This window comes from Numenius arquata, chromosome 6 (assembly GCF_964106895.1).
Source record: "Numenius arquata chromosome 6, bNumArq3.hap1.1, whole genome shotgun sequence".
Lineage (NCBI taxonomy): Eukaryota > Metazoa > Chordata > Aves > Charadriiformes > Scolopacidae > Numenius > Numenius arquata.
In genome coordinates, this window is record NC_133581.1 from 6281280 (window position 1) to 6296355 (window position 15076).

General features: G+C 44.9%; 1 protein-coding gene and 1 non-coding gene across 8 annotated transcripts; both read right to left on the reverse strand.

The window, feature by feature from the left end:
- Nucleotides 1-1301: 1301 nt before the first annotated feature.
- Nucleotides 1302-9123, reverse strand: EIF5 (eukaryotic translation initiation factor 5). 7 transcript variants are annotated; one of them, XM_074149480.1, is made up of 13 exons: nucleotides 9090-9113; nucleotides 8727-8919; nucleotides 7139-7337; nucleotides 6314-6593; nucleotides 5952-6033; nucleotides 5557-5729; nucleotides 5138-5249; nucleotides 4318-4457; nucleotides 3670-3828; nucleotides 3325-3486; nucleotides 2883-3047; nucleotides 2469-2603; nucleotides 1302-1707 (listed from the first exon to the last, which is right to left on the reverse strand). In XM_074149480.1, the coding sequence occupies exons 4-13, from the start codon at nucleotides 6383-6385 to the stop codon at nucleotides 1615-1617; spliced, it is 1293 nt and encodes a 430-aa protein (XP_074005581.1). In that variant the 5' UTR covers nucleotides 6386-6593; nucleotides 7139-7337; nucleotides 8727-8919; nucleotides 9090-9113; the 3' UTR covers nucleotides 1302-1614. The 7 variants fall into 7 exon arrangements, with proteins under 7 accessions (XP_074005581.1, XP_074005583.1, XP_074005579.1 ...); XM_074149482.1 differs by having other exon boundaries at nucleotides 7139-7635; XM_074149478.1 differs by lacking the exon at nucleotides 7139-7337 and having other exon boundaries at nucleotides 9090-9123.
- LOC141466259 (small nucleolar RNA SNORA28) lies at nucleotides 4674-4797 on the reverse strand. The gene has a single exon (XR_012463296.1). It is a non-coding gene; the product is annotated as a small nucleolar RNA SNORA28 (small nucleolar RNA).
- Nucleotides 9124-15076: the final 5953 nt, after the last annotated feature.

Genomic DNA, 15076 nt, shown 5'->3' on the forward strand with positions numbered 1-15076 from the left:
CCCAGGATGCCATTGGCCTTCTTGGCCACAAGGGCACATTGTTGGCTCATGGTCATCCTGTTGTCCACCAGGCTCCCAGATCTTTCTCCTCAGAGCTGCTCTCCAGCAGGTCAGCCCCCAACCTGTCCTGGTGCAGGGGGTTATTTCTCCCCAGGTGCAGCACCCTGCACTTGCCCTTGTTGAAGTTCATCAGGTTCCTCTCTGCCCAATTCTCCAGCCTGTCCAGGTCTCGCTGTATAGCGCTTTAAACAGAAAGAACAAATTTTCTTTGAAAGAAAAAGAAGCCGGGAATAAACATTATTAAAAATAATGGTTTTGTACTTGTGCAATAAACACCCTTTGAAAACAAAAGAACACTTTCAAACGCCTCATGGCTTCACCCCATCTTTCTAATGCCGTTTCTGGCATCTGCCAGTACCAAGCGACAACAGCCATCAGTTCACAGACCTGCACCGCACTGGTTTGGAGAGAGAAAAACCTGCAGCTCAAATCCCTGCCATCACAACCAGCAACACCATCTCCCCCCTTCATCTGATCCCAAATGCTGCTAAAACAGCTTGATTAGGGAAAAACCCGCTCACCAGGCACTGGAGCCTCAGTCTCCCCAAACCTCTTAATACTGGATCTCACAGCAACGAACCCACACTCCTGGGACACCCAAAACCTGTCACCACGTCACAGCCATTTCCAGATTTCAATGGACCAGGCTGCTCTTTGCACTCAGTTTCCAAAGGAATTGAGTACCTCCAGTGTTGGCATTTATGGTCTATTGAACCCCATTCCAGAGGTACCTGGGTCAGCTTCAGGGGCTCCTGTGCTCCCTCCTGTCCCCGCCCCAAATCAGGAGTCAGGTGCCCCTTTCCTCTGCCACAGCGGCACCCATGGCCACAGCCAGCCGCCCCGTGGCAAGCACACCCCAACTACAGAGGTACCATTCCCTCACCTCCAGACAAAGCACCAAAAACTTTATTTAATGGAGCGGTTGAAAACCTCAGGAAAAAAACCCCACACACACCAAAACTTGGAAGAGATTAAAAATAAAGCCTGCAAGGATCAGACTCCAGACAGTTGCCCCGTTTGAAGCGGTTGTGATCTGCACACTGTAGATTACCCAACAGCCGCTTCTTGCCCAGGTTTCAAACATCCACTGTTGCAACAGCCTCTTAACTTAAATCAGCCAAAAAAAAAAAAAAAAATAGCCTTAAGAGATTTTCATCATTTTTTGTCTCCAACTTGGTACGTTTCACCAAGTTGTGTAAATACTTACTTGGAAAAGAAATAAGGGAGTTCAGAGTCACAAATGAAGATTGACCAAAACCAAATCCTTTATTTCCACAACTGTATAAATGTGCTCCAACTATGAGTCCAACACAAGTTAGAATAACGAAACAGAACATGCCAGTTGCAAACTAAATCAGTTCACCGACGTGCTGACTCCTTGGTATTAGGCTTAGTTACACAAGACCAGTCACAGTAAAAAGATACATTTTTTTTTTAGAGTACAAAGAGTAGCAGGATGTTAAGCCATTTCAGCTTGTGCACATACAAGTCACACTTCTGGCAGAAAATGCAGAGAAGTTTGCATTATTATGCTGGAAGCTACGTTGCATCACTTTAAATGGCATCGATATCGATATCGTCATCTTTATTGTTTGCAGGCTTCACAGTTTCAACTTTAGGTACGCTGGCAGTTGTAGAGTACACCACCTGCGGAGACAAGACACTCGCTTTTACTACACCATCTACATCACCCTCATTAAGAACCAAGAAGGATTTTAACATCAGGCGTTGCCAACACCCGCCCACACAACAGCCCTCAGCGCAGTGCTCAGCACCAGAACGACTACAGTACAGGAGAGGTTAAGTCAGGCACGTTGAAACTACAGCTACACCTCAACACCTGTCTTTAGAAGGCAGAGATGTGCATGTCTGGCTGTAGGGAGTGGGATCTCACATCCAGGAGCATGGGTAGGTGCTACTGGGGAGGAGAACGAACAAACAAAAAGCCCACGTGCAAAAAAAAATCCCAGCTGCAGTCAGCTGAAGCGTGTAGGTAACAGATTTTAACTAGGCCTAAACCGTGAGGAAAATGGCCATTTGATCTTTAATCAGCTTCTTAAATAAACATACACCCACTAACTCCTCTAAAACACGAGGCTTTATGCACAATACCTCGACAATCTTCCACTATATGAACTAGTAGTGTGCAAGAGACTGTTTGCACTGTTTCACAATGAGTTGTCTTTGGCTACTCGGAAGCACCTGTTCTGTCACAGGAACGATCCTGCGTAGACAAGCGACTGTGTAGCAAAAATGCTGACAACGAGTTGGGAACTGGAGGAACTCCACATTCCTAACAGGCACAGTAATGCATAAAGCTATTTTATCGTGCACCAAAATGAAGTACAAGACTCAAGCCTGCAGGAGCACGACCTTGGAGTGGTTTACAGTAAGCGAGCCTTTCCTACCTCTAAGTTTTCATCTTCATCCTCTTCTTCATTACCGGAAGATTCTTCTTCAGCTTCCTTTAGCCATTTAATAAATGGTTCTGCTTTGACACGGATTTCTTTGGCAAGCTCCTTTGAAACATATTTCTTTGAGGCCTGAAGGATAAGAGTACACAGATTTTGCTTGAACACTGAAGGAGTTCACGTCAGATTGTACCCAAATACAGCAAGAGCTTAACTTAGAACTCTAACCTCCCCCACCCCACCCCAAGCACCCCATTTCTGAAAGGGAGGTTTCTCCTAGACAGTAACTCATCTCAGATTGGTTGTTTAAAAGACATCTGCACAAGAAGTTAGACCAGAATGGAGAAATCAGATGCAGCGTTCTGCATTCAGGTACTGAGCTGGTATGGGCTGTGAAGTACTACCCCTTACCTTTTCTGCCCAGCTAAGGATGACTTCTTCTTCCAGAAGATCTGCATCATACATTTCCTTCAAAATATGTGGTATTTTAGAAATAAGCTGAGACTGATGCATGGCCACCACACACTCAAAGCCATGGAGAAGGTACCTCTGAGCCTTCTTGTTGTTGTGGCAGAACTAGAGGAAGCAAAGACAGCTGAATTAGCTTTTTCCCTCTCCAGAAACAGCTGCTACTTCTGCTCTCCACAAAATGAGATAGCAAAATTTACAACAGCTTTTACTATCCCTCCCAGCACTCTCCCTAGTTAAGTAGTAGTTTTTTTAAAAACACGAAAGACTACAAAAAAAGCCCTTTTCCCCACACTAACAAGCAATCCACAACTGAGTCAACTAGTTGCTACAAAAAGCCAACCCAATGGTTGTTACACTGGCTGCAAAAGAAGAGGCCGCTTACACGAAGGAAGTGACGCCTGTATTTCCTTATCTGTTCACGAATCTTTTCGTCAAAAAGGACTTCAGTGAGAACCAGCGGGCCCATAGCCTTTACATCCAGTCTCTCTGCTTCTGCTACAATGTCTTTGTCAGAAGTATCAATGACACCTTCTTCCTTCTTTTTCTGCAAAGACAGGGACACAAACGTTTTAAAGCTACGGAGGTCTGTATCAATGCTCTATTGCATCGCTTCCTTCCCCACCACTGGTGGAACCAGTACTGCAGTAGAAGCTTAAGCAGCTTGCAACCAGCATTTTGTACAACTACAGCAGAGCTGCTACCACGCAAATAACCAGAGACTATTCACCTTCACAAAATCAAATAGTATGTTGACTCTCTCCTCCACTGTTCTTTCCAGGTCTTCACTAAGTGTGAGGTTCTTTGCATGGTCACTGATTTCATCCATTCTACGCCTCTGGGCTTCTTCTGTTGTGTCTTCACCCCAGTCATCATCATCCTCCTCCTCCTAGAAAACAAAACCAAACCAAAAGGTTCATACAACCTTACTACAAGCTTAGCAATAGGCGAGTGTTGTTTCTAGATGCAGATTTGAGAGCATTTTTTATGAACAGGTACTTTTGATTTTTCCCTAATGAAAGGGTTATACTATGATTTGGAAGTCAAAGATGATGGGAAAAAAGGGCATATGTAAGAAAGAAGTAATGGAAGCTAGACTTGAGTTTGTAGCCATCTGTAGGGTTACTTGAAGTAACCCTGGACTGTAAAGGGTCTGCAGCTTTCACTTAGCAAGAAGCAAACATACTGTTACAAAAGAGTTGATAAAACTGCTATAGAGGAGACATAAAGATACTTCCATTCCAGCAGTGAAGTTCCGGATACAGTAAGAACATACTGACTGGCAACATTGACTTGCTCAGATTTAAAACTTCTAAATCGCTGGTATTCCTTGCAAGACACCACACCCACCCATCTCCCTGCTTTCCCTTCTACTTACCACAACCTGTGGAGGGGTGATCTCCTCTGGTGGTGGGGGTGGAAGTGTCTCATTGCTGGACACAGAACCATTCTCTTTGTCTTTTCCTTTCCTGTTCTTCTTGTCTTTTTCTTTCTTTCCCGTACCAGTCTCACCACTTTCTGCAAGTAAATTTTAAGGTTTTATTCTATGAACTATAGCAAGCTAAGTCCCTGCACTACTACTGCACCTCTGCCAAATCCCTACAGGGGTTTGGATGCTTTTATTAGCAGTAAGTTATGTATAGTACCCAACCCAGATAACATTCAGGGCAGATTTACATCTGCTGGGAAAGCCTCTCGTTCCAGTGAAAGTCTTGTTTCTCATCAAGACATGAAGTTGTCCAAGTCTATATAACAGGTGACCTCACAGTGCAGAGACCCCTGGAATAGGTTAGACTTTTCTACTCTAGCAAGCTTAAATTGCAGCAGGCAACTAGATGCTTACTACAGAGTGTTGCTTGCACAGAACAAGTACATCACAGTTCGCATTTACTACACTGCTTTTACTTTGCACCGAGTTAAATGCAAAAATGCAATGCAGTCCTGCTGACTAGCTCTCCTCAGTTCTGTCCTGCATAGGCAGATCCAACTCCTCACAAATGCTTCTACTTGGGAAGGATCACAAGGGAAGAGAATGCTCATGCTGAAACTATGAACACGGCTACCTCATCCTGACCCACAGACATACTCTAGGTGTGTGCTGGAGCCTTTTTACACTTTAATTAGAGGAAGTTTTCTACTTCATAACAGCTCACTGAAGAAGTTCCCTTTACCCCCACCAAATAAGGAAACGCACTTACCAGGTGGGTTTTTGAGAATGAACGTGCAGAGTTTATGGTTTGTGTCAAGCATGCCTCGATAGCCACAGGCTTTGCAAGAATTACCTATAGTTTGTTTCTTAGGATTGACATGCTGTAAAAAAAGAACAATCTCCAGTTAACACACCACTTACAGAACAATCATGCGTTAAACCCCAAACCTGATGTTTACTTTATCACTTCCACAGGACTAAGCCAGAAGTTTAGATACTTTCTATCACACCCAACATGCCAAATTTATAAGTAGCAAAAAAGTTTTGAACTGTTATAAATGTCAAACCTTCCTAAAGGGTGCATTTTCTCTTCCTACATATTCAAGTCATGTATTAACTTTGCGCCACTTCCATGAACGTCTAATGAAATGTTTCCATAGTGCTACCATTAATGCAGAGGGAACTCACCAGATCAGTTTCAGGATTCTCACACTCAGGACAGAGAACAAATTTTTTAATGAATCCATCCAACATGTCTTGCAGCTTATTCGCCTCATGAGATCCATTGACAATGTAACGGTCATTCTTAACATCAAACTGGGTCTGTGCTCCCAGCTCACAACCAAAAAATTTGGTAGGATCTGTAAGGAAAGCATAATAAACACCACTGTCCTCATGTCTTTGCTGCCATTTTTAACAGCAAGTAAATAATGCCATTGCTTCATTTTGTTCATCTCAAAATAATCACACTTCTTTCTTACAAATCTTGAAAGAATGGTAGTAATGCTTTATTAATTCCTTAACACTACCACTTCAAACAAAAAAAGCATTAAAAAACCACTGTGTCACCCCAGACTACTTACACGTTGGAGGCCGATTAAGCGCCTTTGCAACGTCAACCATGTTGACTATAACCGTCTTTATTCCATTTCCTTTGCCCTCCACCTAAAGGAAAAAAAAAAAAGAAAAAGTGTTGCAAGATTTTAAGTTACTGCAACAGCCAAACCTAGCACGTATTCCCCACTTCCCTACATCAAAGTTCTGCTTTGAAGTGTGTATTCTTAGGAAAGTAATGTGCACTTTCTCTGGACAGAAAGCTGCAGACATCCTCTTTGCCCTCTGACTGGCTAAGCATTATCATTAGCTCACACCTCTCTTCCTCCTCTATCAAGAGAGCAAGTGGGAAGAACCACTACCTACTTACCACTAACGGTTAGTAAGTTACCTTGGCAATCAGACGGGGCATTTTGTAGCGATAGAACTGATCTGAAACACCGCGGTTGACGTTGACAGACATTTTGCCTTATTAGTAGCTTTATCAATAAGATGAAGAGATCTTTGATTGCAGTTTTTTGGTATCTTCTGTCTGGAGAAGACGGGATGACATAAACGACTGCAAGAGTTCTCGGTCTCTGACATGAAAAAATTTTCGCCACTGAGGCTGTAAGGTTCTTGCTTGTATGCTATGTTTCCCCAATACAGGTACCAGTGGCTGCGCAACAGCTCTGCAAGTGTTAATAAACAGAAAAGAAATGAAGTTTATCTTAATGTGCACCAATCAGATCTTGCTACTGAACTACGTAAGAGGTTATATTTAGCACAAAAAGGAAAAAAAAAAAAAGGCGTACACTCTTTACGCTATGGTTTTCTTCAACTTGGGGAACTGAAAACAATAGCCTTGAATTGTACTGCTAAGTAACTTTTCCCCAACTACACCACAAAGCTTTCCACCGTCTTATTTCTTACTACTCAAAAAACATTCAATGGCTTAAGACTATTTTCTGTACAATTAACTCCTGAAGGACTGCTGTGATCAACAAGGAAGGGAAAGCAACACTGCTTGATTTGGAGACCAATGGCTCTTGCACCATGTGATGTTTCAAGGCTGCAGAGCAGAGGAAATCAGGAGAAAGATTGGGAACACAGTCTCAAATTCCACATACTAGCATGAACCTATCACATAAACTGAGCTCTTGTCATAATGTTGAGAAATATCAGTAAGATGAAGCAGCAGCAATCTGTAGCCCAACATAATTTTTACATGGCTTACCAGTTTTTTTTGATCGGAGTGGAAAAGAGTTGAAAATTAGGTAATTCTCCCTCTCACTTATGGATTCTCATAGCAGCTTCTGTTGAGTTTTGACTTAACAATAAGCCTGATTAAGTCTGACATAAGTTGCTTCACTGTAGAAAGCCTAGCAATGCAGAGGTACAGAGCAGCGCAGCAGATTTTCCAGTTGATTTTTTTTCTTAGGGGAAGGGGGGAGGGGAAGGAGGATGAATCCTATTATTAAAGTTGCCTTAAGCAGTATTTACATATTTAAATTAACATGTGTCTCTATAATCAGATCTAAGAGTACTTAAGCCACAACTGGTTGAGTACATAGGCAACCCTGACCACAGCATGGCTATTCTGACACGTCATCATGTTGTTATCATTAATGACAGAAGCGTTGACACATCAAAATAACATTCTTCGTATTTATGCATAAGAGCACGTCTATGGGTTCCACACGATTTGAATCCCTCCGTTCAGGTTTACGAATTCTTTAAAAAAAAAAAAAAAAAAAAAAAAAAGAGGCAAACAGATCTGTATGCGCCTTATGTTCTATATAAGCCCAGGCGGATTTCTGTCCTTCCTCAGCAAAAAGCGCACCGTGGACTTTGCTTCAAGCACGAGGTTTCCTTCCCCAAGATGTCTCAGAAGAGCCACCATGTGACCCGACCACGTGCTTGCAGAAGCACTGAGGAAGCAGGTACCTCGGTGACGGAGCAGGAGCTCTCAGACGGAACATGCGGTTACCCCTCCTTCCAGATTACTGCTTTTGTCCGCCGCAGACTAAAGCTCCCTCTCCCGGTCCCTAGGACACCTCATCCCGAACACCCCCCCCATACGCTATGCACAGAGGAAAAAAAGCGGGAAGGAAGACAAACTCCCTGCTTCAAAGCCCAGTCTCCCCGCCCCGCTCAGGCCTGTGATGAGTCATAAATGCAGCAATTAAGCACTGAGTCAGCCCTGGAAGAGACTGGGGGGGGAAGTCACCTCCAGCCACGCATGCGCTCTCCAGCCGCGAGTGGGGGGGAAGACGCTCCGCAGCCGCCACCCCCCCCTCCATATCTCCCCCCCCCGGGGCTAACCCTTCAAGAACAGGAGACCCCCCACACCCCCCTCGGGGCGGGTTTGTAACTGCGCCACCGCCCCCTCCCCCCCCCCCCCCCCGCCCGCCCACAGCGCGGGGAGGCGCGGCCCCGGCCGCCGCCATCTTGTCTCCTCGCATGGCGGTGGGGGGGATTAAAGAAGAACAAAATATTAAAAAAAAAAAAACCAAACAAAACCACACAAACAAAAAAACCCACCAAAAAAAATCCCAGCAAACGGGCGCAACTGAAGCGTTGGAGCTTCTAGCTTAGTTAGGTTTTGTATTTTTTTTTCCCCCCTCTTTTCTGCTCCCTCTCCTATCAAAGCCAACACCTCGTTACACAAAACCTCTCCCACTATCCACCGTTCCCCGACAATCCGACGCCCCAGCCCAGCCTAAGGCGCCCGCCCGTTCGCTCCCCCTCACCTTCCCAGAACCCAAGCCCTCCTTTCAATCCCAGCTGCCCTCAGCCGCCCTTAGCCCTATGCTAACACTCACCGTTTTCGTCCAATAAAGACATAAACCCAACGCTGCTCGCCCCGGGCTGCGACGAAGCCGAGTGTGCGAGGAGAACAGGGCCGTGGGGGCACTTATATCCAGACGGAGAGGGAGGCGGAGGCGGACGCCGCAGCCTCCGGGTCCCGGCGTCCTGAGGCGGGCGGTATCAGCAGGGACAGCAGTGCCGGACAATCTGCGGGCAAGACACAATCAGGGGCATCGTTAGCGGCGGCACCTGTGAGGAGAGGGGGGAGGAGGAAGGGGGAGAAAAGGGAAGGGGGGAGGGAGAGGCGATGGCTAGCGCGCAGCTCCGGCAGAAGGGGGTGGTTAACGGGACCCCAGCAATGGCTGCCCCGTACTCACCTCTAGAATGTTCTCGCTCTGACTGAACATCGCCAAAGCTGGGATCAATCAGCCAGCGGCGTGCCCCGCCCACCCAGCCTCTCCATTGGCTGGCCGCTCGCCTCGGGACGAAGCTATTGGCTGAAGGCTCACCGTCCCCCCCACCCACTGGCGGCGACCGCTATCAATCAAGGCACCCCTGGCTTCGCCTCCCTTCCCCCCGCTGCCCTCCCCCCGCCAGTGCCCCAAAGGACATCGCGTCTACAGCGGCTGAGTCTCGCGAGAGAGCGCGGGACTGGACGGGTAGGGGGAGCCGACGAAGGCTGAGTCAGTGCGGCGGGGCCCGGGGTGGCTGCGGGGCCTGCAGCAGCGCGGCTGGCCGAGTGCCTCGGGCGCCTTCCTGCTGGCTGTGCTGAGAGACTGCTCGCGGTCCCGCCCGCTGCGACCCCTTTGCTTCCCCTTAGGGCTGCCATCCCTCCCGCCCCAGCCCCCGCGGCCTAGAAGGGCCCCTCGCGTTTGGGCCGGACCCGCGCAGGCCGGTGGCGCCGGGCGCTTCGGGAAGGGCCCCAGTCCTTCTCCTCGCCTTCGCTTTCCACACTTAGGCGGGTGGGTTGCGACCGGCAGTGACTGAATGCCTGACATCACAGCAACTATATTACAAATAATTTAAGGCAATTAAGTTGCTGGATAAATTGTGTTTTTCCTGTACATCCTGCTTTCAGGGTGCAGGAAAGAGCTAATCATTTAACTTCAGTGTATAAAGAGTCAGCTTTAGGTAGCTCTGGGTGCTTGGGCGATGTTGTGAAGCATGACCCAATCTCCATGTGCATGTACTTTCTAGTCTTAATGTAAAATGTTGCCAGCCCTCCTTAGCTGAATTGAGACCCTGGATGAAAGATGTGGTTGGATTTACATTCCCTTAAAAAGCAGAAAACTTTGGTCCTTTCTTCCCTGTACTCTATGCTTTCACATCTGTCTTCACTCTTGTGGTGTCACAGGAATTGCGTATTTTGGGACGTTTTAGAGTATCTAGAATGATCAAGTAGCAAGGGGCTTTTTTTGACTTTATCAGTTGAGTGCTGAACCAACTTTCTTACTCCTATAAATCCTCCCCAGCAGAATACTACTCCTCAGTTCCCGTCACTGTGTCTTACTGAACAGTGTTGTAAAGTTCCTTGATGGCTCTGTGGGTGTATAGAGGGAATGAAGATAAAACTAGTAGTGACATTAAATAATGTCATATACTCTAAATCTCTTTCTGCTTGAAGTTAGTTTTGAAATGTAGGTTTCCCAGCTGACTTTGATAACGTGTTGATGTAATCGTAGAACCGTTTAGGTTGGAAAGGACCTTTAAGTAATCATCGAGCCCAACCATTAAAGGAAACACCCATCCTGTTGAAACCTTCAAGTACATCTTGAACATTTTTGGTGTGATACGCAAAAGAACTGCCTTAAAATGTGAAGATGACTGACAAATGAGATTTTCTTAGAAATCATAGAAGCTGGGCTATCATTATGAATGCTTCTAGTGACAGCACAATAATAAAAATCTTGTTTCCTCAGCTGGAGCAACCAGAGATAAATGTGCACATCTCAGTGCTTCCTCACGAGACCCTCCTACATGGTGGCTGCTGCCCTAGTTTTACATCTCTTTTCAGCCTGTGGAATAGCGAGTCTTTGTAGCCAGGATGCCATCCTGTCAAACATCGTATGTTTCTCTTGAACTTCACTATCTGCATTTGAAAAAGTTAAAAATTCATCAGGATATGTTAAATGTCTCGATAAATGCACAGCAACGCTATTTAAAACATGAGAAAGAGGGTTAGGGCGAAATAAGGAGGCATTTCCAAAATATGTGAGGCTTGGCAGTTACCATGAGGGGAAGAAAAATCATAAAAATGTGGGAGGCAAGAAAAGCACAGCAGGAACTCCTTTGCAGTGAAAATATGCAGCATGTAGAACTTGCTAAATGCCTCCTGTCTGTGGCTTTAGTTCCACGCTACAACACCTATGAGGTTAATAAATTATGAGTGTTAAAGCATGCTGTTGCCAACAGCACTTTATTGAGCAGCAAAAGGGAAAAAGACACCCTGGATTTGGTGCTGTTTGACATAATTAATACCTCCAAATAGTTATGATTAGTAGCATAAAGAAGGATTTTTTTTTTTTTTTAATATAGTACATATATTGACATAATTAAGTTCAAGAGTTACCTTTTAGGGTCTTAAGATGTTAAGTGTTCCTTCTGCAAAAAGCAGGTCCCATACAGATGAAGTCATATGATATTCTCCTGGATTATACAAACTGACTAAAATTGTGGATTGTCTTCTTGATGCCTAGTTGTTGATTTTTTTTTTCTCACCAGAACAATTCGTTGATACTAAATGTTGGATCCCAAATATTTTTACTGAATCTTAATGTTTGTAGTTTGTTCATTTTAGTATTTTGTGGTTTGGACAAGATAGAAAAATATTGTCTCTCCTCCCACTTTAAAATGTCATGGTTTCATGAATCCTGAAGTTCATAGTTCACATTGCTTGTGTGACTTTCAAAATACAGAGCACTTGTGTGCTTTGCATTTCCTTGGTAGAAACTAAGCGAGTTTTATATATACTTTTGTAGTTAAGACATGTTAAGTGGCATTAGTAAGGCAGGTTTTGGAAGTGGTTTCATGTCTGAGAATAAGAAGTTTTCTGCAGTGGACCTTGGGTGTGTTTCCTTATCACAGGAATGTTGTATTATCATTCCATTCAGCCTTGAACAATTCGTTTGTTCTGTGTTGCCTTAGTCAGTTTTTATTTAAAACAACAAAGAGTCAATGCTTGTGATAATGCAGCAAAATCAAAATTCTATTGAAAATCTTAACATAGGTCTATATTTAAAATGTAAATCTTCAAAACTGGGAGTTGTAATCATGTGTGTTTATATTCTCTGATAGACAACCTTGTGTCCTGTCTGCAGCTTATTCTTCAGCAAGTTTGTCGCCTATCAGTGATGTGGCTGGCTATAAACAGGACCCTATTTCAGTACCCACTTGGTAACCTTGGCCTTGAATAATGTTTTTTCTCTGCTCTAAGCTGTACGTGTTGTTATCTCCCAGTGGCTGAAGCTGTACGTGTTATCTCCCCGTGGCTGGTTTGGAGCTGTTATTTTGTCCAGTGCAGGCAGGAGCTCCTTAGCAGCTGAGTAAGTGATTCCTTGTCATGCTGTCTTCACAGCTTTGGCTGTAATTTCAGTAATTTCAGAAGGTGGAAAGAGGGCCAAGATTATGTATAGTTACACTGAACCCTGAACAGCAATAGCCTTTCTCTTCCTATCTTGGAAATGTGTAGAGAAAGTTTAATTATTTACATGCTAGGTTTGAATATGCACCGTTTGGGGAAGACTGAGTCCAAAATCTACTAGACACTCGATACTTGATCGGTAGCAAGGGCAGAGGTTAATTCTGGTTTTACTGTTCAGGAGCTCCACATACATTGATGTCTGGCAGCTCACTGTTCATCTTGGGGGGGGCTCGCTTTGTGAAATGCTTTCCTTTCCATGCTCTGTAATGTTAATCATTCTTGTTACCTATTATTAGTAAACAGAGAGAAAAAGGAGAGCAAGTGTATGATGTTAGAAACACATATAGCCGTTATTTATGGTGGTTATTTTTGTTGCTTCTATTACGATGCAGAAATGCTAAAATCTCCCAGCCAGTGTTTGGGTCTGAGTGCCCTGAAAGGGCTCAGTGTTCAGCTGACAGCATGAGGCAGGCTCTGCCCCAGATCTGTTGTTATTGTCTCAATTCACACCGTGAGGCTCCCTCCTGCCCTCCCTCTTTCTCTTCCAGTGTGTGTCTGCCTGTGTAGGGGAGGCGCCTCAGCATGGAGAAGCAACCAGCTTTCTCTGCAGAATATAAACTACTGTTTGAGAGCTGTAAATGTTAAGGGGAAATGATGCTTTTTCTATATCCCAGGGTTTTTCTATCAGGATGCAATGTGGGGGATGAATGCAGTGGAGTAGAGCTAAGGGGATGCTGGCCCTGACTCTCCAGTTAGCGCTGCTCAATATGAGACCTCCACACTGGCTTATCTGCTGGGATGGGTCACTGCCCCCGTACCAACACTACATCCAACATCAAGTACTTCACCATGTTGCGTTAAAAAGAGTAAGGAGTGGCTTCCCAGAGCTTGTTGTCTCTTTGGCTTCCATGAATAAGGTTAAAGTGGGCAGAGTATCCTGGCTCCGTCTGGATGTATGTCTGCTGGAATACCCTTTCCAAAAGAATAGTAGTAACGCATCGTATCTTAGACCAGCTGGTACATCTGGAAGAACTAGCAAGCTTCCTGAACAGCTGAATAGCACCCATCCCTGTGGGCTGAAAAAAGGGCAGAAGGCTGATATGTGCTTTTCTGAATTTTAAGCAGTGCGTATCTTCAGCAATGCATTAGAAAAGTGGGTGTTTGGGCTATCAGGCTGCATGTACTCAATGGCCCTTTCAGTGGTCCCACTGTGTTTGGTAGGATACCATGGATTTTCATTGTGGTATTTCTTTATTTTTTAAGCATGAACACATGGATTTGCTTTGCGTGTTTTTTTACTGTGTTGGTGCTTTTTCAATAGTGTACCTTTACCTTTGGCATTGCACTTGGCTGGTTCTTTGTGGGAGGAGTCTGGAATTTTGCAGACAGTAGTTGTTTGGATGAAAGGACAAAATAAAACATCCTTTTGAGCAAATAAAACCAGGCTGTCTGTGTTTAAAGAGGCAAATAAACAAAGGCAAGCTGACAGAAATGAATGAACAGTGCAAATGGGGTGGAAGTTCAATCAGGAGGTGAATTCAGTGTAGCACAGTTCAGAGGTCTGTGAAAGAGGGGTGCCCCCCATTTGGAGAGCTGTCTTTTCTCCATGTGTCTCAGCAGTAGGTGCAAGTGTTGGTGACAGGAATCATAGAAGCCAGGTTTCCTCGGTTTGTCCAGGTAGCAGCTTTGGCTACTGGCCTAATTGGCAACCGCTAACCATTATCCAGCAGTTGCATGCTTGTGGTTGGCAAATCTGCCTGCTACATTTATATGGTTGCTGAAAGAAGTGGGTTTGGAAGATAAGCAGTCCTTGGGGAATATAGCTTCCAGCCGAGAACATGCTGTCGAAGCTGCCTGCCTGTTCATTATGCCCATTAGCAACCACTGCATTTACATTTCTCTGCTTCTTGTCATAGCTAGCTTTCAGGCTTCAAAATCTGTCTGCTTGTGCGTTAAGTTAAATCTCTCTTCCAGTATTGTTTTAGCGATTTACACTTTAATTTCCGTTTTATTAAAGAAATTGCTTAGGTCCTCTGCAGCTGTCGTGTTCTTTGCCAACACCTACATCTTTCTCATCCTTTTTCTTTGGCCTCTGATGGTCTGGCAAACCAGTGCTGTGATTATCAGTATTGATTTCCCAGCAGTTGTTAATTCTAAGTAGTAAAAAAGAGTAATGAGTGCTTAGAGGTACCTGTTGGCTTTCTACTTTTCCGAAGAGGAAGGTGTGGTAGCCTCTGGTTTTGAAAACCTCCAGAACCTCCTCCCAGTCAGGGGGGATCTCGGAGATCTTAAGTGCTTTCAAAGCCCTTCTCCTGTGGGCAGAAATGTGGTTGCTGAGCTAGTTTCTACGGGTCTGCACTGTTTTGCTGTTCTGTTCTGCTCATTTGAGCACGAAGGAGTTTCTTTGCTTTAAAATAATATGAGGGCATTGTTGGGAGGGCTGGGGCTTGGAGGCAGTACTGAGGCCCAGCTAGGGATTATGTCTGTGGTTCTGCTGGCAGATCTGGTAGAGGGAGATAGAACCCTGATGCTTGTGCTGAAAGCAAAGGAAAAGTCTGTTTTGAAGGCAAAGGGAAATCTTCATTTTCTCGAGAACTAAACCTTCGAAGGTGCTGCTTGGCTGGGAGGACAGAGCCATGCATTTGGAAACAGACAGCTAGACATATAACAGAAAAAAGTTTTGTCTCCAAAGTCTGGTTTTATATCCCTTATAGAATTGTCTTT